The sequence below is a fragment of the Seriola dumerili genome, unplaced genomic scaffold (assembly GCF_002260705.1).
Source record: "Seriola dumerili isolate Sdu_G_001 unplaced genomic scaffold, Sdu_1.0 BDQW01000025.1, whole genome shotgun sequence".
NCBI lineage: Eukaryota > Metazoa > Chordata > Actinopteri > Carangiformes > Carangidae > Seriola > Seriola dumerili.
Window position 1 is genome coordinate 5495181 of NW_019174280.1, and position 24552 is coordinate 5519732.

General features: G+C 40.9%; 4 protein-coding genes across 6 annotated transcripts; 3 read left to right on the top strand and 1 right to left on the bottom strand.

Moving 5' to 3' along the window:
- Positions 1 to 308: 308 nt before the first annotated feature.
- Positions 309 to 10179, top strand: ints9 (integrator complex subunit 9). The gene is made up of 17 exons (XM_022765818.1): positions 309 to 393; positions 813 to 940; positions 1069 to 1129; positions 1305 to 1367; positions 1761 to 1900; positions 2057 to 2143; positions 2400 to 2520; positions 3107 to 3241; positions 3715 to 3826; positions 4043 to 4223; positions 4807 to 4867; positions 5663 to 5834; positions 5958 to 6082; positions 7028 to 7195; positions 7493 to 7591; positions 7687 to 7824; positions 8803 to 10179. The coding sequence occupies exons 1-17, from the start codon at positions 385 to 387 to the stop codon at positions 8977 to 8979; spliced, it is 1977 nt and encodes a 658-aa protein (XP_022621539.1). The 5' UTR covers positions 309 to 384; the 3' UTR covers positions 8980 to 10179.
- A 1639-nt stretch (positions 10180 to 11818) lies between these two features.
- On the bottom strand, positions 11819 to 14052 carry glrx5 (glutaredoxin 5). The gene is made up of 2 exons (XM_022765852.1): positions 13650 to 14052; positions 11819 to 12203 (listed from the first exon to the last, which is right to left on the bottom strand). The coding sequence occupies exons 1-2, from the start codon at positions 13945 to 13947 to the stop codon at positions 12031 to 12033; spliced, it is 471 nt and encodes a 156-aa protein (XP_022621573.1). The 5' UTR covers positions 13948 to 14052; the 3' UTR covers positions 11819 to 12030.
- Positions 14053 to 14057: 5 nt separating this feature from the next.
- On the top strand, positions 14058 to 15864 carry prkrip1 (PRKR interacting protein 1). 2 transcript variants are annotated; one of them, XM_022765831.1, is made up of 2 exons: positions 14058 to 14130; positions 14298 to 15864. In XM_022765831.1, the coding sequence occupies exon 2, from the start codon at positions 14368 to 14370 to the stop codon at positions 14944 to 14946; it is 579 nt and encodes a 192-aa protein (XP_022621552.1). In that variant the 5' UTR covers positions 14058 to 14130; positions 14298 to 14367; the 3' UTR covers positions 14947 to 15864. The 2 variants fall into 2 exon arrangements, with proteins under 2 accessions (XP_022621552.1, XP_022621560.1); XM_022765839.1 differs by having other exon boundaries at positions 14097 to 14142.
- A 1397-nt stretch (positions 15865 to 17261) lies between these two features.
- LOC111216450 (calmin-like) lies at positions 17262 to 23636 on the top strand. Of its 2 annotated transcripts, none has more exons than XM_022737981.1 (10): positions 17262 to 17641; positions 18145 to 18206; positions 18297 to 18392; positions 19235 to 19318; positions 19435 to 19527; positions 19626 to 19852; positions 19993 to 20186; positions 20458 to 20540; positions 20937 to 22450; positions 23487 to 23636. In XM_022737981.1, exons 1-10 carry the CDS (start codon positions 17557 to 17559, stop codon positions 23611 to 23613), a joined length of 2565 nt encoding a protein of 854 aa, XP_022593702.1. In that variant the 5' UTR covers positions 17262 to 17556; the 3' UTR covers positions 23614 to 23636. The 2 variants fall into 2 exon arrangements, with proteins under 2 accessions (XP_022593702.1, XP_022593703.1); XM_022737982.1 differs by having other exon boundaries at positions 23490 to 23636.
- The last annotated feature ends 916 nt before the right edge of the window (positions 23637 to 24552 follow it).

The following is a 24552-nucleotide window of genomic DNA, read 5'->3' on the forward strand; positions in this document are numbered from 1 at the left end:
TTCCTCGTAACACTAGGTGAACTCATCTATGTACGGCTCTGGTTAGTGCCAGCGAACCTGATAGACAGTCCTGCTGCACGTGCATTTGTTTACGACAATTATCGACACTTCAATCGATATTTTGTTTACTATTTTGTCATGCAAAATCCTATTTTCAGGACAGTTACAAATAAGCAAATAGGTGGTATTTTTCTCAGTATTTGGTGCCTCTGACCTGCCTGTATGTTAAATATGAGTAAAGTTCCTCTCCACCTCTGTAGGGGGCGGTAGAGGGCAAACGTCAGAAAAACACAGCGAGCGGAGAGACAAACACAGTGTGCAAGGATGCGATCTTGGAAAAGCTGACTATCATAAACACATTTATCCGTCGTTATTTGTATTAAAATGAAATTGGTGAGTAAACAACGCAACAGTAAAGAGCCAAACCAACCCTTAGTGACAATTAAAGCATTTTAGCAAATCGTTCAAGGCACCTAGTTCTGGCTAACTCTGTTAGCTTGGCAGCTAATAGCTCCCTGTCTCATTCGCTGGGGCTAACAAGTCAGCTAACAGCAAGGCTGGGTAAACTATTTAAGCCTATGTATGCAGTCCCCATTGAAAGAAAATGACTGAGTCAATTTGTTGATCAATGAAAATTAAGTTAGCAATTTTCTTTTTATACTGATACAGCAATCATACGCGCAGGCTGGCACCATCTCTCCACTGTACTTACTATAATGTCGTGTTTATGCTGCTTCTACTGTGTCTCTGTTGGCACAATCAGATTTTTCTTCCACATGCGTGTTTCTGACTGTGTGTCTTCCCTCTTGCAGTACTGTCTGTCTGGTCATCCTACATTGCCTTGCAATGTTCTCAAGTTCAAATCCACCACCATCATGCTGGACTGTGGGCTGGACACCACTTCAGTCCTCAACTTCTTGCCCCTTCCTCTTGTGCACAGGTGAGTCACTGGCATCAGCAGTAGTGTCTTTATTCATTAATTTCAAGTATCATTATTTAGAGATTTTTGAGTGATACACTTGCCACTGCTCTGAATCATTCTGAATATTTAGTTTTTGTCCTATTCAGCCCTAGACTCTCCAAGCTGCCTGGCTGGGTCTCTAAGGATGGAGCAGTAAACTTGGAGAAGGTATGAGAAGCTGTTTTTGGTGTATTTGATTCACTGAGTATTAAACCTGTATCTGTATGTGAGACCACCTGGAGTCGTTTCTGTTTCTATCTATGTCTGTAAAGTTTAAATGTATTAAGATTTGTCTATAATGATGGCCCACAAAAGTACACAAACTTTCTTTCCATCTGTCCAGGAGCTGAAGGAGTGTGCAGGAAGGGTGTTTGTGGACTCACAGCCAGAGTTCTGTCTTCCTGAGGTTGGAAACCCTACCTACACGCTCACTGTATAATATTCAACTAAAATGTGTGTCTTTTGTGTTGCTTAAGCCATCACTCAAATGTGACAAATTCATGATTTTACTGCAGGAAATTACAGTGTAATGCTGACATGAATTGGGGAGCGAATCAAAGCCCAACAAAAGATAGTTTAAAGTTGTGTTCATCAGACGGTTTGATTTTAAAGGCTTTGATTAATGACATTATTCTCTATGATATTAATCACTATGATAAAGAAAGTGTGATTGCTATAGTTGTTTTTCACTTCCATGAGCTGCAGTTAAGATGTGAATAATAATAATAAATGCTATACTTGATATAGTAACACATATTTAGTCTAAATTACTAAACATTCCCGTTTATATCAACCACAGAGAGAACTGCTGGATCTGTCTACCATTGATGTCATCCTGATATCCAACTACCACTGCATGATGGCCCTGCCCTACATCACTGAACGCACAGGCTTCACAGGGACGGTGTATGCCACAGAACCCACCTTGCAGATTGGCAGGTAAGGACACATATCCAGAGCTCTGAACCACTGTGTTTTGGTTTGAAGAATAATGGATGCAAGGTCTGCAAAATAAATGTCATATCTTGAACCAAAAGACAGCGGTTGGGGTTTCAGATATTTAAGAAATGCTGTTTCTTGCTGTTCTTCGCTCAGACTGCTGATGGAAGAGTTGGTGAACTTCATGGAGAGAGTTCCCAAAGCCCAGTCTGCCACCTGCTGGAAAAATAAGGAATTACAAAGGTAGATGTACAAATTAACTACAAAAAGAAGAGTCAAGTACAAATGTTCTGTTTGTGATTTGGAAAATATTTTAGAACAAAAAAATTTGACACAAAAACAAAATCACCTACTTTAGTGGTTACGTTTCTGTGTTTATTTAATTTGATTTCATTTGTACATTTTTATCACGGTGTCATTTTACTTCAGCTACTTTTCGACAGATGCATTTAACTTAATACTATGAAGTACAAATATATAATTAATGCTGTTGTATTAGGATGCTCCCAGGCCCGCTGAAGGATGCGGTGGAGGTGTGGACATGGAAGCGATGCTACAGTATACAGGAAGTGAACTCTGCCCTCAGTAAAGTGCAACTTGTGGGTTATTCACAGAAAGTGGTAAGAACTTCTTTTGTCCTACGCACTCTGTACAGGCAAACACTAATACTGACATGGAGACTAATCAAACAAGAGTGTAGTGTTCAATTAATGTAGCCCATTAGGTCAGACAGTATCTACTATTATTATTAGAGCTTTGGGGGTAAAAAAAAAAAAAAAAAAGGTTATGCACCTAATTGGTGTGTTGGCATCCTTTCAATACAAAAACTAGGTCACAATATGTGTGGCACATTTATATGGATGTGTTTTTACATATGCTGTGCGTTGACATAGAAAATGCACATTACCAAACATTAGTCACGATAAGAGAGACTCAGTTAAAAAGTAAATGTGGTTCTTAGTGTGCTTCTTTTTTTAAGTAACACTCAAAACTCTCAGAACATAAAAATCAAAGAGAAAAGAGTGTGTTTTTTTTTTAAATTTATTTGAATATTAGAAAGAATCTTTATATTTTTCTCATGCGAGACATTTTTCACGCTTTGAGCACAGGAATATGCTTGTTTACACAACTAAAATAGCTGTATGTGTCCTCTTTCTGTTTTTCTGTATTTGTGTGTTCCCGTGGTGATAACCTCTTCTTCTGCAGGAGTTGTTTGGAGCTGTACAGATCTCCCCTTTAAGTTCTGGCTACTCGTTGGGCAGCTCGAACTGGATCATTCAGTCACATCACGAGAAAGTGTCCTATGTGTCGGGTTCATCCCTCCTCACTACACACCCACAGGTAGGTCAAAGGTCAGCTCTCCATGTGTGTTTCAGTTTTTAATCATCAGTTTTTGTCAGTGATTATTTTATGAAATCTTTGTGAAAGTATGGCATACACGTTCTGTTAATTTCACATTAAAACACATACACTGTAAACAAATGGAAAACATATTTGCTAGATTCTTGTTTCACTAATTTAGAGTTAATTTAGTGGCCACTCTCTTTCAGTCATTCACAACTACAGCAGTAAAATTTGCATCTATACGTTGCATTGTAGGACTGTCAGCAGGAAGTACTGAATATGCTTTGGCCACTACTTGTTTCGTTCCATCGTGATATATAGAGAATACATTTCAACCAGAGGCAATTAGAAATTTCCAGTTCCACTGAGATGAGATGTGTGTGAACGTCTTACTGGATAGTTTAGTTTACAAAGCTGCTCTTTCACAGGTCGGGTCATAATTTAAAGTATCTCTTCTTCTCTTCTCTCAGCCGATGGACCAAAGCTCCCTGAAGAACAGTGATGTTCTTATTCTGACAGGCCTAACACAGATGCCCACAGCCAACCCAGACGGCATGCTGGGAGAATTCTGTAGTAACCTGGGTAGGTTAAAATGTACAGAATAGATTTAATCAGTTCAGTAAGAAGATAAATTTCATATTGTTAAATATCTGTTGTTTTGGACGTAAGTGTAAATAAATGATAAATACTTTCAGGTTAAAGTGTCCCCCTAAACGCTGTTTAATTGATTGAGGAATGGCAGCGTGTGCAGTCGTAGTTTAATGTTTTTAAGTGTTTATTATTTGTCTTTACCTGCAGCCATGACCATTCGTGCGGGAGGCAATGTGCTGGTCCCGTGCTACTCCTCAGGAGTGATATACGACCTGCTGGAGTGTCTGTACCAGTTCATTGAGAGCGCCAGCCTGGGGACCACCCCCTTCTACTTCATCTCACCCGTCGCCAACAGCTCGCTGGAGTTCTCTCAGATCTTTGCTGAGTGGTGAGCAGGATGTTCTTATTCTAGAAATCTGTGAAATGTTACGATGATGGAGACAAAATCAAACATCAGTTACAGATACAGATTTGTCTGAGTTGGTATTTCATTCTCTAGCAAAATGTGGGGGAAGACATTCACTGAAATATCATTCACTAAATGTGTGTACAGTATCACGCAGAATAGTTATTTACTCTCTTTACAGTATTGCACATCGTTTGTTTTCCCTAATATGTACAAAACTGAGTAAATGTAAATGCTGTAATTGTACTGACCTTTTGAGGGAAACAAACCATCAGTGTCTGTAAGTCTGATTTTGTTACTAGAATCGCTCGCCCCCCTGTTAAGACTGTTGCTCTCGCGGGCTGCTAGAGATTTATTGTTCAATCAAAACAGTGACAGAAAAGTCGGTGTTGCTGGAGAGATCAAACATCTACTTATGTTGACTGCAGCAAAACTGAGTCACTGACTCAGATACTGATTCTGATTTTTCTGCCAGTGTGGTGCATTGCAGCATCGCTCCACAGGATCATTCTGGGATGTTTTGATCAGGGTTATCATTTTTTTTTTTTTTTTTTTCTAATTTCAGGCTTTGTCACAACAAGCAAACAAAGGTGTATCTTCCAGAGCCTCCGTTCCCTCATGCAGAGGTGAGTCTGTTGTCTCTCCTATCTCTGAAGAACAATGCTGCATTTCAGAGATAATGGATTTTCGGAAAACCTGATTGTCAGCTAGTAAAAGGAGCGCTGACATCACCCTTCAAACCACAGTAAAAGCTTGGAGTAGGTTTCTCAAATCGTATGCAGTTATAAATCAAAATCACTTGCAACACCTGTTGCCACCAAAAGCATTGTTTAACAAGTACATTCGGAAAGTACATTTTCATTTACATTTTCAATTAATGAGGCTTTATTTTGAGATATTATCCTACGTGAGTAAATTCTTTGAACCGATCAAACACTCTGTTGAAACAGGACATTGTTATCAGATGAGCCATTCAATTCAGAAAAAATGTCCCAGGGGGAAATATAACCAGGAGCCACTTTAAATAAATTTGGTCCAGTGTGCAGTTTGGACAAAAGTAACAATGAACAAAACCCAACACTCTCTGTTGGACACTGTTGGCGTGCACGGCAGCACAAGATCCTGTAGTGATTTAGCATAAGCCAACAAAGTAGAGTCGCCTGCACACCTTCTACTTCAAGCAATCTTCAATAAATGAGTGTGTACACACCACTCCTGTTTATTATGGGGATTTATGTTCAGGCAGGACTGAATACTCTGCACACATGACCTAAAGATGTTTACTACTTTGCTGCTGGCCCGAGAAACAATGACTAGATGAGCCTCTTGTTTTTCATGTTTCACAAGTTAGTTTGTAAGATGGAAGCCAACATCACTGTTTCTTCTGCATTCACTGATCTCCTGTGTTGTTGATGTTTCAGCTGATCCAGACCAACAAGCTGAAGCACTACCCCAGTATTCACGGAGACTTCAGCAGCGAGTTCCGTCAGCCGTGTGTGGTTTTCACCGGTCATCCCTCTCTGCGCTTCGGGGACGTGGTTCACTTCATGGAGCTGTGGGGCAAGTCCAGCCTCAACACCATCATCTTTACCGGTAACTACAGCTGCCGTACAAACACTGCTGTGTCATCAACTAGGCGTGAACGAGAGGACGTCATCCTGTAACTACAAAGCAAACGCGTTGCTTCTAAAAGCCTTTTTTCTTTCTCGTCACCAGAGCCGGACTTCTCGTACCTTGATGCCCTGGCTCCCTACCAGCCGCTGGCTATGAAGTGTGTCTACTGTCCCATTGACACACGGCTCAACTTTCACCAAGTATCAAAGCTGCTCAAGGAAGTCCAGGTATGCTGTTAACACCTAACTGTCATGTTACCGTCCCATTCACGAATGTGTTAAATGTACTGTACACTTGTTCTCCACTGATCACAGGGGTCATAAGAGACATAAGTGGATAAATACAGGTTTCCTCATTTTACAAGCAATATACACTGAAAGAGTCAATGGATTACAGCGATATGAAATTGATTTCTAATGGAGTTTATAGAGGGATTCTTCTTTTAAAGATGAGTTAAACACATTATAACGACTGGAAAATCACTGTGATCGTGTAGCTGAGAGATGGCTGCTCTCATGGGTTGTTTTTACACGCAACACTGGGAAGAGGAGAATTGTGTAATAAGCGAATAATGGCTCAGTCAGAAGCAGTCTTGTGGGTGAAACAGGAGAATGGAAACAATTTACAAGCTAACGGGCGAGTCACAAACACAACAACTGAACAGTATTCGACCAGCATTAAGGGCAGAGCAGGAGGGAACGCACAACAGTGCTGCAGCAGAAAATGCACCGATCCAATTAATGATTAATGTGGGGGTCACAGTGAATGCAAGATCACCTCAGTATTGTTCTTGTGTTGAGTATTTACAAAAACCTTCATTATTTAGTCAGCGATAGCCATTTTCTTTTTCTACACTTAGCCTGCACAAGAAGAAATTCTCCAGACTATCACTTTAAAGCAGGGGTATTCGATTCATGTATCGTTATAATAATGATACAGTGCTTCATTTTACAAAATTAAATAAAAAGTGTAGCTTGACTTTACATTTTTCTTCTTTATGATTAACTCCAACAGTTCACCAACAGTCTCAACCATTTTTATAACAGCTGTGTAAATGTTAGGCAGCTCAGCTCACAGCCGCTGGAGGTCAGAGACACAAAGAAAGACAAAGCATTCTTCACAGGAGTTTATCACCCCCCCCCCCCCCCCCCCCCCCCCCCCCCCCCTTGCAGCCCCTCCATGTGGTGTGTCCAGAGCAGTACACTCAGCCTCCACTCACCCAGTCCCACCGCTCTGACCTGATGCTGGAGCTGCAGCCCCCTCCCATGCCCTACAGACGCTGCTCTGTACTCAACCTGCCCTTCAGACGCCGCTACGAACGCGTCTACATACTGCCCGAGGTGAGTCACATCACAGCAGTAACTCAGATGAATTTATTCTTCTTCAACTTGTCTAGTTATAAAAAGGCTTTAATGGAGTCAGGTGTCAGTGTTGAATAAAAGATAAAACCAGCACCTTCAGACACAGATGGTGAGTTCATATTTTAAATCCTCTGGTGTGTTTGCAGGAAACAGTGACATGGTGGATGAAAAGCTGTCAGAATTGAAGCTTGAAATGCATTATGGAAATATTCAAACTACTGTCAGAGAGCAGGTGGCCAATTTTCATGTCTGAAAGTCTGATTCTCCTTTCCCTAGCTGGCCAACTCCCTGGTGCCCTCTGAGATTAAACCCGGCGTCTCCGTGGCAACCGTGTCTGCAGTGCTACAATCCAAGGACAACAAACACACACTTCAGGTGAGTCTGAATCTGTACCACAAACTATCTATTTGAATGATTCATGTTGTGTAATCTCTCTCCAGTCAACTGATATTTTTCTGTCATGTTGCCAGTCGGTGCCCAAACCCCCCCCAGTGCCCCCCAGCAAGAAGAGAAAGCGAGTGATGGAGGAGCCCCCTGTGGTGCTGGCCCCCAAACCCCTGCTGAGTGGAGCTGTGCCCCTGGAAGCTTTCCTGTCCACATTACAAAAGGTGTGACATCTGCAGACATCAGTGGAAACCTCAAGATTGCTTTTGTCGTCCACACTACTACTACTACTACTACTACTACGTACGAGTGTCACGCCTGAAAACGCATACATTCATGACCATTCACGTACACTGGGCGTGCGCGAGCAGGTGTAAACAGGGAGCAGATTGCCTACTCTGCAGTTGATTAGTTGCAGAAAACACCACGAACAAGTAACAGCTGTAGTGTTGAGGCAGTTGTAGAATTTAACTGCACAACAGCTGCTAGCAAGTACAACAAGGTCAGTAAGACTTGTAATTTGTTATTCTTTCGCATTCACCGCTGTCAGTCGAGGGTGGCGAGACCCTATCAGGGAGCGACCGTCGCTGTCTACTTCATCGTTTCCAAACATTTCGATTTTTGCCTGTCCAGACTACAGCACAACCCCGGAGGTTTCAAACTAAAAGGGGGCCAGCAGCGTTTCCGAACGTCTTGGTTTCAGGTGCTCGAAAAACAAAAAAAAGTTGTGTGGATGCCAACAAAAATGTTGCGTTTTAAAAGTAAAACGTAGTTGTGTGGACGTGGCCTGTAACAGCCAGAAGTTAGTTAATTAGTGTTATTTACATGTCATTGGCTGCAATTTCCTGTAGCTTTAGTTTTCCCAGTGGAGCCTTGAGTCTCCTAATGGCATAATTACTGGTATTAGTACTTATTTCACAGCAGATTTAAAGAAATAAAACTAAACTAAACTAAACTACTTTTTTTAATTAAATGCATAAACTTGCTCCTGCAGTAACTGTAATGTCAGATTTTACTGACTAGAAAATACCCTCTATCTTCCACTGGATTTTGCTTCACAAATATAAGTGTAGACAGGCAGTTTAAAGTTTTGTTCAATCTCAGTTCATGTTCAAGCACCTGTGTAGGCATCCATTTTGCAAAATGACAAGAATAAAACACATCATGTATGAAGAGTTAATTGTGTATCTCCTCATTGGCAGCATGGAATCACTGAGGTGAAAGTGGAGGAGACGGCAGACGGACACATCCTGCACCTCCAGGCAGAGGACACACTGATCCAGCTGGAGGAGGACGGGACGCACATAGTCTGTGACAACAACGAGCCGCTGCGTACCACACTGAGAGACCTGGTGCTCCGCTTCCTGCAGAAACTCTGACCTGATTCCTCTTCAAACCCTTCCTTTGGTTTGTTTTTAACAGTGTCCGTGCTTTACTGGACTGTGGACAGAAACAACATGAGGACATGAGGATGGGAGACGTGGTAAAGAGCTGTGAACTCAACTGTCCCCCTAACACTGTAACATTTACAATAGTTTTGTTTTGAAGTCCAGTTATATTTTGTAAAATAGTATTTTGTATTAAAAGATTTTTCAAAGAATGCTAAACGTCATCTCAGTGAGTCTTTCATCACTGCAACCTCATCATCTTGACAAATGAAAATGCGGAGATCATCAGTCATGAGCTTTTCCAGAGGAGGAAATGAGAATAATCACAACAACCATGTACAGCAAGTTCCTCTGGGTTAATTCTATTATCATGTAATTTGTATTTTCCATAATACAACTTTATAGAAGTAACTACAATGGTATTTGCAGTTTCTGAATTACAAGTTAAATCCAGATCTCATGTTGTCAGTTCGAGATGTTGGAAATATCCAGATGTAAAAGTTGTGCTTTAATTGGCTGCAAAATGTTCCCAGCTTTATCTGAATGAAATTTTCTGTTTGTGCTTTTCAAAAATGGACCTGCTCTCTCGTGTGCACCTCTACTGAAAAAGCAATTACAGGTTATTTTCACAGGAGGCATTTTGACCCGTCACAGCACAGGTCTAAATAATAAAATGAATGATGGCTGAATTCAGTTGAGACGCTTCGGTTTCGGGGTCCATGTACTGTGCATGCTGTCACTCCGTCGTAACTTATTGAGAAGCTTGAATACAGTGTTAATGTTATCAGTAACACCTGTGCTTTTCCTGCCATGACGGGTCGAAATGTCTGCCATGAAAGAAGCCATCAAACTCTGTGGATGGGAGGCTTTTGGGTAGGTAGCTTGGTATATGGTGTTATAAGCAATGGCCCGTAGAATTATACTTTGGATTAGTATTTTAAAACAGTGGCCTGAATACATACAGAACTTGGCATTCTTATCTGGGTAATTACATGTGGTAGATAAAAAAACCTGAATGCCTGTTTCCCTGAGGTGCTCGTCTCTATTCTCTGAGCAGATAGAGATTTAATGCATCAGCTGATGGTGCACACGGTCACTGTGCCAATAGATCAGCTTTTAAAAAAAAAAGCTGTCTGCTTTACATAATATGTGTTTTTCTGCTTTGACCTGTACAAAATGTGTGTGGCGATGTCACTGCCTTCATGTCATCCCACATATTAGAGGTTATAATAATAAAAGAAAATGCAGTTTGCTTGTTATTTGTGTCACAAAATATTTAATTGGTACAGGGTTTACATGCAGCTAAAATACATTTAATAATATGCTTTTAATGTACAATATCTTACAGTGTACTACATGACCATAGTTTTGATAATACAACTGTGTGCGGCAGGAGGAACATCTACTGTGGGATTGGTAAATGATCAGACGTCCAGAGGCTGTGACAAAAAAAACAAAACACTACTTTTCCTTCAGTGACGGATACCAGACATGAACATATTCAAACAAACTTTAAATATAACTGCTCCTGCTTGTCCAGATGTGCTGTCAATCAGTCATCTTCAGATAAAGGTATCATGGTATGTTTGTTGCCTTTCAGCAGTAGTAGACATTAAAACACAGGGGACACATTTTGTATGTAGTTGCTGGCAGGAAGAACCAACAAGGGGACAAAGTTGTTGGCTCCGTCGAAGCTATTCTGACAGTGCATGTGTGTAACGAGGTCAGTGAGGTGTGGTCAATGTCTGTAGTTACCTTCACAACAAAAGCAAATTCATATGTGGTGTGGTTTAGTATTATGAACCCTCATCAGCTTTATCAATCCCTAACATATGACAATATTGAAATGTATTGTCCCCGCTTTGTTCTTCCTTCCAGTATTTCCACTCACAGGTAGTGCATTTGGAAGGTTTCTGTTGTGATGACATCTTTTCCTGGTGTGACCTCAGCAGGGTTATAAATTGCTTGAGAAAATGGGCTGACAATAGAGGTAGCAGGGATAATAAAGGGCAGGTTACCAGCACTCTTATGTAAACCAATTAAAGCATGGGTAGGGAACCTGACACTCTGACCCTTAGCCAGTAAAAGTCCAACCCTGAAATGGTTTATACAACAGTGGGGTTATTGTTAGATGTTCATTGCTGTATTTATCCCCAAAAGCTTGTGATTCCAACAACTATGCTGATATGGATGGTTAATATTTTGGCTTTTACAACATCTTTTATTATAAATTTCTGAATTTTGTGAATGGAGATATGATAGAAACTGTGTTAGGTGATATGGAAATATTAAAACTAATAATATTTTGGATCAAAAAACTCTGTAATGGGAAAGGGGTTGCTCTTTAATGATGAAGTCAGAGAATGCAGTTCCCCTCACCTCTATGGAGTTTTATAATGCCTTTTGAGTTCATTGTTTTGGTTTTTTGGTCTCCAACTTTACTGTTTTGGTTCACTCTCACAGCTCTCATAAAAACATTTTCTACCTCAGGCAGCTGTTTTCTATGAAACATGCACTGCACCAAACACCAGACCGACAATGTTAGCAACTAGCTGGTGAGCATAACGAAGCATTTAGCAGCTAAAGGGGCAAATGTATTTTCTGGATGTGGAGACCACAACTGAGCTAGAAAAGAGAGTGAAAAGAGTGAATGTTGGACTTCCATTCATCAGGTGGCCAGAAACAGAACTCGAAAAGAATGCTAACAAGTTTGCCGCATCTCTCTGAAAAGGTGATAATATGTCACTGTTTTGATGGCAATTTGTTTCTGCTGTGCCCAAGTGGCCAAAAATAAACATTGTTATTGCAGCTTTAAAGAGAAGGTGAGAAATATGGTACAGATTTATTGTGAGTAAAATGTATTTTGAAATCCCTGTGAAGACTCTTTTTTTTCTTCCAAGATTAAAGTCTAATCTGCACTCGGGGTGAATTTTGCCCATGGCTGCCTAGAGAGTTGATTCATATACGATCATCTGAGTAGGGCTTCAACCTGATGAATGTGTCCTCTGTCTTGTCAGCGGTTTTGAAGTTTCTGCTTGTCCTCTACTTGGACTCTTTCTCAGCGTCCAGCAGTGCAGAATGGATACCCAGCTTCTTTAACTCGTCCACCAGATCTCCGTTCTGGTGCATCTGGAGCAAGATGTCGCAGCCTCCCACAAACTCGCCATTGAAGTACACCTGAGGGATCGTGGGCCAGTTGGAGAAGTCCTTTACTCCTGCAGGAGACAGAAGGTATGAGTGTCAGAGACTGAAGTACACAAAAACAAATATAAAGAATCACTGGAGGAGTTCTTAACAGCAGCTAGTGATGAAAGAGTAGTTTGTATGTTATAAACAGAAGAATTGAGTAGTTGACGTTGGCAGTGTTGGAGATCATAACAGAAACTCCGCCTACAGCAATGACAAATCCACAAATAAATAGTTTATAAAGCTCAGCATTAGATTGAATAAGTACTTTTTGGTAGCCTGTGTGAACATATATTAAGCTGCCCTCTTTTGATTAATATTAGAAATAAATAACATTATGACAGCATCCAAATTTAGAAGACTATGTGTGATGGATGGTGCCGACTGGGTGTGCTGCCTTATAAGAACTTGTACAGTAGGATTACCCATTCAAATGTGAGCAGAGCTGGTTGAAAACTAAAACTAAAATTTACTGCCAAATATTAATAATAAAATGTTGTTAAAATAGTACTCCACAGATTGCACACACACTTTGCCTTTAACAGTTGTGAGTCCCCAAATTTTTGAAGAGCACAATGCTTAATCGCTGGTGTTCCCCTTTAGTAATACATCTGTGAAATGCTTTCTAAAGTTTTATACTACTGTATTGACAACAGTTACAGCACTTGCCTTGAAAAGTTAGGCATTTTACATTCACTGTTAGGAAATTCTTAGCTTTTGGCACTCTTACAATTAACATCCTGTCCGTCTGACCCCATGTCCTGGGAAATAAAAGGGACACAATGAGACTCAAACTGCACTACAACCGAGCATCATGGGGTATTTAACTGTTTACGGCTTGTATTGTGGCCGTAATGTAGTACTGCTCTCTCTAAACGTATTAAATAGCATTATCTGCCCCAATTTAACCCTGAAAAACCAACTACCCTATTCAGTCAGTCTGTCCTTCTCACCTTACTGTATGTCAACACTAGGCATTACACTGCTGTTGCGACTTTAGCCTGTATTGACATCTCATTAAAAGGTCAGTGCTGATGTAACTGGAAGAACGCATTTCCTGGTTCCTCAACATGGCTAAAACAGACGAGACTCCAGTCATGACAAAATATGGTTTAGAATATAAGTTTTGCTAGCCAAAAGGCTGGTGGAAAAGATGGTGTAACGTCTGTCCTGAAGCACCACACCCTCTGGTCCTGCTGCAGAGCACTGATAAAAACCTAACATGAAATCTCAAAAAATACCCTGTAAGAGCCGTTGACAAAGGGCTGATAAGTATGGTTGTTTGAATAAGAACAATTGGGCTAAATGGTGTAATAGAAAGACAACTAACAGGCTATTAAAGACATAAACACAGGGTAAAATAAGTATAAGCAATGTCTCCACTTATCTGTTATTAAGAAGTCTGGTTAAAAGTTAAACTGAGGTGACACACTTGTTGCTGTCATGTCGTGGAGGGTTCACTGAAGTTTACTGACCTTGTCTGAGGTCCTGGTCATCCAACACGTTGTACGCGGCGTAGTCGTCTACCCCGTGCATCCGGAGGATCTGAACCACGGCGTTACTGAAGCCGCACATGGGCTGTGCCGGCGTCCCCTTCATAAACACCACCACTTTGTCCTTCTTCACCATCTCACCAAGGTCTTTTTGGTTATCCGCGGCCGCGCACAGAAGCCGGGCCGGGGCCGACAACACGCGACCGTCGGCTTGTCTGGGAAGAAAGACCGCTGCCCCAGACCGCAGACACCGAGCAGTAGATCTAAGTAAGCTGTTCATGATATTTGGTTTGTTATATCTTTATATAAATAGAAGAAATGTCGTCTAAAGTGACTTTCTTGGCTACAAGCCGGAGTGAAACCAGTCAGTCAACACACTTCACGCACATTCGCAAGGAGGGGCGGGACCTGAACGTCGATTGGACAGCTGCGCCAAAACAAAATCTAATCTGATTTGCAGTTGGTAAAGCCACACGTCAGTTACATCAGTTACACAAGGCTTGACATTCAAAAAGACGATTTAATAAAAGTAAATTAATGTCACCACAGTCAGTATCGCATACTGATTCACTTTTGTATTTTCTTTGGAAAAAACAAATACTAAAAGAAAAATAACATAATTATTTCCAGGTTACAGCAGCCCTCAAGTACTTCCGAGGCGACGTGAAAAAGCAGGAAGAACACGGCGACGATTTGAAAGATGGCGGCGCACACACAAAAGAATAACAAACCGGGGAAACCTGGGGGAAAAGAGGCTCAGCCTCTGATAATCGCCAAAACCCCAGCGGAGGAACAGCGTCTGAAGTTAGAAAGGTTGATGCGCAATCCTGATAAGCTTGCTCCCATCCCGGACCGACCAAAAGAGTGGAACCCGCGGGCTCCGCCGGAGTTCGTCCGGGATGTGATGGGCTCCAGCGCCGGCGCAGGCAGCGGCGAGTTCCATGTTTATCGGCACCTCCGCCGCAGAGAGTACCAGAGACAGGACTTTCTGGACAAGATGGCAGAGAAGGTAGATAAGGACCTGGACTATCTGGATAAGGTGGAACAAAACAAACAGGCTGCCGATGAGAGGACGGCCAAGCGCAGGAAGAAGCGGGAAAAGCTGAAGCAGAAGAAGCTGATGGCAAAGAAGGCAAAACTGGAAACTAAAAATAAGAAAGAAGACGACGCCGACAAGAGCTCGGAGTCCAGTGAAGAAGAAGAAGAAGAGGAGGAGGAGGAGGAAAGAGAGGCTGAGGACGATGCAGAGGCCCCAAGCTTCATCATGGGGAAGAAATGACTCTGGCCTGCAGTGAGTGGGTGAGACATGACGAAGTCATGAGGGAGATGGACACAGCCTCACAAAGCAAAACATTTGGAACCCGTTGAAGAGCCCTGTACAAAAGGAAGCAAAGTGATCCACTGCTGAACTGAACTGACAAAACTGAACTGGTGGAGCCTGTTTTACCTTTGGACTCGGCGGACTGCCTAGTTTAATAGGCAGGACCCCCCCCCCCGTATGATTTTAAGCAAGCAATGGTCATCAGTGTCCCAGTGTGAAAGAAGGCATGTAGGGGCTCTTCTAAGTCTTTATTATGGTTTTTATAATCACTGTTTTTAGATCTCATGTTTCAACTGTCAGTCATACTTGGGGTTTTCTTTAATTTGCGGAATTAGGATTGTTGGAAAGTTTGGAATCCTCTATATTTTCAAGTAATACTGTTAATGTTTTAATAAAAATGAGAATGTTCATAATATCTAGGTGTTATGTAATCTTTTTACACTGGGATGTAGTGTGATGCAATAATACTAGAAATGTAAATGAGTATAAGGTGAGTGTGCATCACAACTATCTGTATGCTTGATGTTACTGGTCTTTGCAGCCTTGTGACGTCGCCCCTCGCAGGAACTGTTGCCTGTGGGTACAACAAGGTTGCAGAAATCAACTCAAAGAATGAAAAGGCGTGACTTCTGGAGGCTCAGGAGCTTCACGTGCGATCTTCCTTGGACAGACCCCCTGCTTTCCACGGTGGTGATGGTCTCGCTCTGTAGCCATCACCTTTCTTGAAGCAGGTAGAGTAAAACCTGGCAGCCAGATATTGTTTGAAGCAGGGGAAGCTCTTCCTGTCAGACACTTTCAGCTGTCACAGTCTTATCTCTGAGTTTGTTATTCCCCTCCACTCAGTACTGCTTTGATTAAAATAAACCCAGAAGACCATGTTTTTACGTCACTGTGTCATCATTGCTCGTGCTAGGCTTAGAAATTCCTCTTTAGGCCTGGTGACTAAATACATCAGTCCAGTCCTCTTTTCAACTCAAACACTCAGATGATAGGTTAAGGCAATCAATGGGTGAAGGTTGAAATAACAGGTTACACACAAGGCATCTGTCCCTTCCCAGTCAATTATCTATCTTTCTTTCTCTAGGTTAAAAGGTCTTCTCAAAAGTTTTACAATTAAAACTATTGCAGACCAGCTAAGAACAGATATTTTTCATCTTTATTCATCTGCTGCTACTGCAGATTAAAGTAAAGAAGTGCTGACTTCATGTAACTGTTTTCTTGAATGTGCATCGTCACATTTCTGATCTGTTTAATTTGATGACAGTAATGATTAATAAATGAGACGTGAAATATGTACTGCAGATTTCTTGAATGTGATTATGTTCTCTGTTAGAAGATTTCTCACATTAAAGATGCATCAAAGTTCCCTGGTGAGGCTGAATTAGGAACAGCACAGAATTATAATAAAATGTGGGTCAGTGTGTGAAAAGCATTTCACAACTTGTTTTACACAAATTTCAGTGAATCACATTAAGATCCAAAATGAGGGGTTAGGTTCCTGTAGATATTCTTTCAATAATTAAAAACTTTTACTCCATGTTTTACTATTTTATAAAGTCTATTAGACTTTAGTCTCTATTAGATGTCATAAATTTCCAAAATGAAGAGTGACTACAATTAAGCTGGTTACAGTTGATACAAGCTGATTTAAAAGGTTTCTTCTTGTAGCTGGTGGAGGTGGATCACATTTTTATGTACGGTAGCCTACTTTCTATGCTATTGGGCAGTTTAATCTATAATAATGGCTCATATTTTAGCAGGTCACCTCATGTTTTGTGTGTATAATATTTATTTGCACAGTTACAAATTTTCGCTGTCAAATGAATGTAATGGAGTGAAAAGTATAAAGTCAAAGAAAGTGGAAAGTACATCAAAATTTTACTTAAATAATGTACTTGAGTAAATGCACTTAGTTACATTTCAGCACTGTAAAAGGATTATAATACACATTTTTCATTGGGCATGACATATTGAACTTTTAAAATCCATATTGTTACTTTTCTTATATTATTACTAATGTGCAGTAAGTCTGAAAAGGGTATATCAGGATTGGCATTCATTCATAAACCAGATTTAAAAATCTTTCATTTGCCCAATACACTGTAACAAAAGTCTTTTTTAAAAAATATTCTAGAGCAACTCCAGTCAAAACCTTGGCTACCTCTACTCATTCCTTCAGTCTGTCTTGAACATGCTCAGGAGAAATTCAGGTATTTATGTCAGTAAATCACTATAGCTGCCAGAAAGATTTATCACTGGCCTCTGCAGGAAAACCATACAACCTGAAACCCAGTGATCCCAGCGGATTCCTTCATTTTAATACTCAAAGGTCCCAGCACACTGAGCAGCTGCCTCCATGGACATAGTTTTATGAACTGCAGCCTGCCAATAGGATTCAGGCCGAGTTGTCTCGGGGGGGGAGTGGAGGTAGAGTTGATCAACACCTCAGAGGTAGGTTTCAGCGTGTTCAGGCAAGACACACTTCCTCACTTCGCATTTTCTTCATCCTTATTCTGTAAGGAGACCTCAGAACAGCTCTTATTGCTACAAGTACCTGACATTTGCTAAATGAGTATGCAGGAGAGGGCCAACTGCGATTCACAAGAGAAATCATTTGGAGAGATCAGCGATCAACATTTGCAGCAGCCTCAAGGTACAGTGACAAGAAATACTGTCTTAAGCCGGTGCTTAATACGGACCCACTGTGTTATAATAACATTAGTTAAATCACTGTGTATACAAGAAAAACTTCATTGTACTTTTGATAGGAGAATACTTTGCAAGACAACATTTATGTATTTTTTCCTTCCTTAACTTCCTTCCTTATAGTGATTTTCCAGGGAGGTGTTTTTGGCATTGTGGCATCTGATTACCCAATCACATGCAATGTTTTTACTTGTCTCTAAAATTCTCCCTAGTGTAAAATTTATAATAAAAGGAACATTAAAAGACAAGTTTTCTTATCTCAAATACCTTCATATTGTAAAAATACATGTAATTTTCCAATATTCTGTCAGACTCTTCCTGCTTATTATATTAACCACAAACCCTCCTGTGCACTACATTTAATCAGGCTTGTGAAAGCACTGTTGCAACACCGTTAACTTGGAAAACTGCAGCATTTGTTGTGCCAAGTCCCTGTTTTCTCTTCCCCAGATGAGAGGAAAGCAGTGCAGAAGAGAACCTTCACCAGGTGGCTGAATTTGTTTCTGCAGAGAGTAAGGCACAAATCAAAACAGTATTATACCAACATTTCACTGTTTTCTTTCCTGTAATCACCAGTAAGGGTCATGTTTTCTTATCTTCAGTGTGATCCTCCAGTTGAAGTGCACGACCTGTTCACAGACATTCAGGATGGCAGAATACTCATGGCCTTGCTGGAGGAGCTGTCTGGGTGCAAACTAGTAAGAATCAAGCTTTACAGTGAAAAAAAATTATTTAACCAAGAAGAAGAAAAATATATTACGCTGTTATCATTTTATTTAACTTCTTCTGGCCAATTTCAGTTCAGTTTATTAGCTTTGCACTATAATCGCCAGCCTGTATGATCCATTAAAGTAATTCAAAATAAACTGACACTGCTAAGTAAACAAGAACCTTTCCCATAAATGCTGAAACTTAAAGAAATAGTTTGGCATTTTGAAAGATATGCTTATCTATTTTCCTGCTGAGATTTTATTTATTTTATTTCTTTCTTTCTTTGGGTCCCCATTAGTGTCCACACAGTGGTCACTAGTCCTCCAGGGGTCCACTGAGAGATTGATGCAAATCTCATAGCTGTGAAGTAGGCTAAATACAAAGCTACAACTAGAAGCCAATTAGCTTAGCTTAGCTGAACATAAAGAGTAGAAAACGGGGAAGAGCTAGCATGGCTCTGTCCAAAAGGAGTCTACTAGTACATGTAAAGTTCAGTTAACACAGTATATCTTGTTGTTTGTTTAGTTTGTCCAAAAACTGAAGAGTAAAAACATTTGCCAGACTATTTTTTGTTGCGTCAGTGATTTCCTGGAGTCCTGTTGTTGCTGTGAGGTTAGCAAGCAAACTTCAGAGACTCCGTGAATTGACTGTGACCAAGAAATAGGTAACAAAAAATAAATATCTTTCTTTGGACAGAGCCAAGCTAGCTGTTTCCCTGTGTTTCCTGTCTTTATGCGAGGCTAAGCTAACTAGGCTAAGCTAACTGGCTGCTGATAGGAGCTATATATATATATATATATATATATATATATGTCATTTCTTATGTTAGCTTTACAGGTTTAGGTCATCTTCTCACCGCATTTTCAGACTGAACAACATTTCCAAGGCCCTGGCTTTCCTTGATGATAGACATGTGAGTGTGTTTCCTTAACAGCTGATACAGTGATATTGGTTTCATATATATTCCATTGACTTTCAAATCCGTAAAAGCTAGATTTCAAATGACATCCTCTTCCTGTTGTCTCTCAGGTGAAGCTGCTTGGCATCGATGCCTCTGGTATTGCTGATGGTATCCCTTCTGTTGTTCTTAATCTTGTCTGGAACATCATCCTGCACTTCCAGGTAGGTTGTTTTCTTATCATCCATTATCTCACGTCTTGACCAGGTGTTTGTCTTTGTTGTTCACCTTACATACACTCAGCTCTTTTGCTGTAAAACAGGTAAAGGAGGTGGCAAGAAGTCTCCAGAGGCATTTGTCTTCTAGCCTATCTTCTTTATCAATGAGCAGTTACTCCTCCTTCAGTGACCTCTCACCCCCACCAAACGACATTGGCTGCTACTCCTGCAACACCCTGCCAAGCAAAGGCAGAAAGGCTGCCAGGAAGCCAAAGTACCATGGGAAAGCAATCAAGACTCTCCTGCAGTGGGTCCAAAGATGCACATCAAAGTAAGTTTGAAAAAGATCCAATCGCTTACAAAGTCATTTTGGTCAGTGAAACATCTGGAACCCAATGAGTGAACAAAAATGTCTGAGCTGGCAATAATTAGAGATGAATTTTTTGCTATTATGCAATTTTAAATATGCAGGTTTGGGGTGGAGGTGTATGACTTTGGGAAGAGCTGGAGAAGTGGCCTGGCATTCCTAGCTGTGATTAAGTATGTAAACCCAGACTTGGTTGACCTGAGAGAGAGCTTGTCCAGAGAGCCAAGAGAAAACATTAAGCAGGCCTTCATGATAGCCCATCACAGTTTGGATATAACACCTCTACTGGAGCCTGAAGGTAAAAGCACCTCACATTGATCTGTTTTCATCCACAAAGACAGACATCTGAATGACTTTCACCTACCAAGTGCACTCACACTAAGTAGGTGCTAGAAACTGAATAGTGACACCTATCAAAGGACCCTAGGAAGTATCAGAAACATTAGTCCCACTGCAGACCAAGCTGGCCTCACTAGAAATGAGATGAACTGGTCCTTCAACTACAGGAAGGTCTCCCTAGTAACAGTCCATCCTGCTGATTTGTGAACAGTTTATCCTTCTACCCACAGATGTGGCACACTCTTCACCAGATGAGCAGTCCATCATTACCTATGTTTCTCTGTTCCTGGGGCATTGTTCAGGCATGGATGAGGTTGGTATGGCTTTACACATTTAAAAAATGTTTTGCATTGAATTGGTTTAGTAAATACATGTATTCGCTCTCTTTGATGAGAAGATGATAGTTTAATGAGAAGATTGATGCCTCTGTCATATCTGAGTCTGTTAAATATGAAGCAACAGCCAGAAGCCGGTTAGCTTAGCTAAATATAAGTATAAGTCATATAAGTTAAATCCAAACATCCCAGATCAGTCCATCAAATGTAAAGGTAAGGAACACAATATCACTGTTCATGGGAATTTCCCAAAATGTCAAACTATCCATTAAACAGCAAAGACATACTTTCACAAACACCATGAACCAAAGATACTTATCTCATTATTTTCAGTGGTATAATGTAACTACCATTAAATATACCTTTTATTACAGGATCATACAACAAATATTGAAGTTCCTGAGATCCCAAATTTTGGATCCCTTGAGTCAGTCGGCTTTGGAGAGATCCTCACTGACGAAACAGAAGCTCAAGCTTTACTCAGAGGCTTAGAGAAGAGCAGCGAGCAGCTACTGTGGAAACGGTGGTCCAGAAGATCCTCAGGGGGCACCCGTACTACCTCGCTTTACACAAATGGAACAGTTGCATCTGGCGATTCCTCCAGCGAAAGTGACATCAGTGCTGCCATCTCACAATTCAACAAAAAGAGAGGCAGGAGTAGGAGCATTTTGCAGCCACCCAGTCCGCTGGATGCAGGCGTAGTCAGCCAGGAGATCCGATCGTGGCTGGAGAAGGGCTTGGATCAGGCCTACAGCAAGCCAAGAGTGGATGAGAATCACTTTTCTTTGAGCTCAGAGGAGGGAATCTACAGCTTGTCAACGCTGGACTCAGATGAGGAGGATGCCTACAGCTACATCCTGGATCTGAACAAAGAGGTTTTTCAACCATATAATCAGCTGAAAAGACAAGTACTCAGCGTCAAAGAAGAAACAGCTGAAGAAATGAATGAAGAGTCAAAGAATCCCGAAATGTGTGAGATATTAAATGGAAGTGGTGGATGTAAACTTCAGGAAGGCTCCGTTGTGCAAAATGCAGATTTTGATCTAGAATCTGAAGTCGGGTCTCAGTCAGTGGTTCACAGGAGGTTTGATTTGGACCAAAATGAAAGTAGTTTCAGAGATATGACACACAATAGACCTGTGTTTGACACAGTACCAGAGGATGAAAGCAGTAGAAAAGAGGAGGAGGAGAGAGTTAGAAACCAGATTAATGATTATGGTGAGGAAGAGAGTGAGACAGAGGAGGTAGAAAATGTTAGATTGGTGACACATGGATATGATAAAACAGAGGCTCTGGTAGATGAAGCAGAGAAAGCAAAGATTTTTGAAACGCCTAGTTGGCAGAACGACGTTGAGAAAGACACTGACAGAGGGCTTTCTGTAAGATGTGTACAAGTGAGTGAGGAGAGAGTAATCGACAAAGAGGAAGAGGAAAATTTGACAGCATTTGAGGAAGGGCAGGATAGACAGTTAGGGAAGGGAGTAGGGGAAGAGGATAATATCAAGAGGGAAGAAGGTTCAGGGGTAGGAGTAAATGAAAAAATATTCATTGATGAAGTCCAAGGTGTTGGTGCAGCTGGAGGTCACTCAGAAGAAGGAAATGACAGGAAACACATTGTTCCCAGAATGGAAGATTTAACAAAGAACTGCAAAGATGAAGACACGGAGGAATACACAGGTGCAGTCGCAAATTCAAAGGATTTTGTGGCAGTGGATGAGAAAGACGGGGGACTGAAGATTAAGAAACGTAAACTAACTGCCAAGAAGGTAACAACAATAGACCATCTGGGTGAAACTACCCCAAAAAATGACACTGATAGAGTTGTTAACATTCGTGCCGGCGAAGACAGTTGGACTTCTGCCTGCAGTGCAACCTCTCAGTCATTCAGGTGGGCTATGGCATTTGTGATTCATGAGTACAAATACAATTGTCTGTTCCTGAAGCACCGGTCCCCTTAGCTGATATGCCTGTCAACCTTTCCAGTCTACTATGGCTCATAATGCAGTTCACAGTGGTAATGGTGGCACATACACAAACTATTTGGACCAGTGGGTCTTTGACACACAGAAGTTGACAGAAGCAGCTCCTCATTATGGCAGATAAGTGAGGATTTTGTCAGCTGAAATAGTGACAGTTTAGCAGTAGCCAGCTGGAATAAGCTAATTCTAACAGTAAAACTGTGTTGGTTGAAACCAGCCGACTTTTCAATGTTTACGATGATTTATTCTAAAAAGGCAACCCCCGTAACAGTGTTTGTTAGGTATACTTGGTAGCTACATATATATAATACAATGCTAAAAGACTATGGTAAGTTAAAAGGGTAAAGTCCCAGCTAAAAGTCACTAGTGTAAAAGACATGGAAATCCAAAGAGAGCGCTTCACTTTCAAAAGATTTGAGTATGAGCATTAACTGATTGATACGGGCAAATGTAGAGCTATTTAATGCACATTTGGCAGGAAGTGCTGGAGTGTAAATGTCCCCAAACCAGATAAAGAGCAGGACAGATGGATACATTAGCATCTTGGTTCCCACTGGGTGGAGATCTCCAGTCCTGAACAACTATTTTTCTCGTGTATCCCCACAAAATAATGAAGGTAACTAGCTGATGAAATGCCTCTTGTCCTTGAAAATAATGCTAAGTTACCACTGTATGCTAATAGGCTGGGCATGTGAACATTTGCAGCTTTTGTTTAATACATTTCTGACATTTGTGCTGATGTGATTTTGGTTTTGCAAAAGCTAAAAAACTATAATGGAACAGTTACTGTTTCGCACACGGTCAGTTCATTCACACAAACTATACAGATAATTACATTTTTGTCAGTGTTTTGTTTTACTGCTCTAATATAACATCTATTTCTTCATAAGAAGTTAGTGCCTATTTTTAGTTTGAATCTAACTCTGTGTTTTATCTACTTTCCAGCAGTGAGGAAGGATTCATTCAGTCTTTAGCAGCCTCTTGTGACATAACCCCATTAGAGCTGGAAATGCTGTTGGCCCTGTGGATCCTGTTCTACTGCTGCCTCATCCTACCTCAAATGAACCTCTGAGCCCCCCTGCAGTAAACCCTTCTTATTAAGATATGCTTATTAGCCCAGTTTCCACTAATGAGCCAAACAGGGACACTTAGGGCTGGGTTGACTCTTTATCTGTGTCACTAAATTTCCCTCAAGGCAACATTTAATGATTATGTTTGCTTCTTGCATCCAGCAGCTATAATTTATCACTTGGACTGTAGTTTCAGATAAATACATAATACCGATCTCTATTGTTACACAGATTTTCAGCTGCTCGGTCTTAAACTACACACATTATTAACCATGGTTTGTGAGGTGCTTTTGTCGAAGGCATAACCAAAATGCTTTCTTTACATGATGTATTTTTATAACAGAGATAATCCACATGGTGGCATTGCAGCATCACAGCAGCGACTGTCTCACATTGACAGACTGTCTATACAGCGTTCCGTCGACTGCTGAGGAATCCATAGGACCTGCTGTTTAATTAGAGGCTGTATTGACGTGGCGAGATTAAGCTGAAAATATTTAATGAGCGCTTTGACATTTCATAGACTCACTCACTGTGTCACTTGTGGCTTAGAACGTATACTGTTTCATTGTCTTCATCTCAGATACTGTATGAGTTAAAGTTGATCAACAATTCAGGCTTTTCTCATAAAATTTCATGACTATAAGATATAAATAAGAAAGAAAATACCGGTTCTGTGTCATATATCTCCTAGTGCTTTCCACAAGATAGAATCAGGCATGTAAATACTGTATTTATAGGGACTGTAGACATATTAGGCACATGTATAATGCCTTTGTTGGAGTACCATTGTGTGCACAGCGAAACTAGAGCCAAATTTAAGTGTGCATCAGTTGCATAAGTGTTCAAAATCCATGTTGACCAGAGTGTGTATTAAAGGGGGGAATGAGTCTGCACTGTCCTTAACTGTCTGCCAGAAACACACATTCACTGCTGGTGAA

Bases quoted from the DNA above. Each gene is read 5' to 3' on its own strand.
- ints9 (XM_022765818.1), top strand. The intron at 3,827-4,042 runs GTAGGTTAAAAT...CTTTACCTGCAG, and splicing joins AGAATTCTGTAGTAACCTGG to CCATGACCATTCGTGCGGGA. The intron at 7,825-8,802 runs GTGTGACATCTG...CCTCATTGGCAG, and splicing joins TCCTGTCCACATTACAAAAG to CATGGAATCACTGAGGTGAA.
- glrx5 (XM_022765852.1), bottom strand. From the start codon at position 13,947: ATGAACAGCTTACTTAGATCTACTGCTCGGTGTCTGCGGTCTGGGGCA. The intron at 12,204-13,649 runs GTCAGTAAACTT...TGTCTCCTGCAG, and splicing joins TGACCAGGACCTCAGACAAG to GAGTAAAGGACTTCTCCAAC.
- prkrip1 (XM_022765831.1), top strand. From the start codon at position 14,368: ATGGCGGCGCACACACAAAAGAATAACAAACCGGGGAAACCTGGGGGA.
- LOC111216450 (XM_022737981.1), top strand. From the start codon at position 17,557: ATGAGTATGCAGGAGAGGGCCAACTGCGATTCACAAGAGAAATCATTT. The intron at 17,642-18,144 runs GTACAGTGACAA...TCTCTTCCCCAG, and splicing joins ACATTTGCAGCAGCCTCAAG to ATGAGAGGAAAGCAGTGCAG. The intron at 19,319-19,434 runs GTGAGTGTGTTT...GTTGTCTCTCAG, and splicing joins CTTTCCTTGATGATAGACAT to GTGAAGCTGCTTGGCATCGA.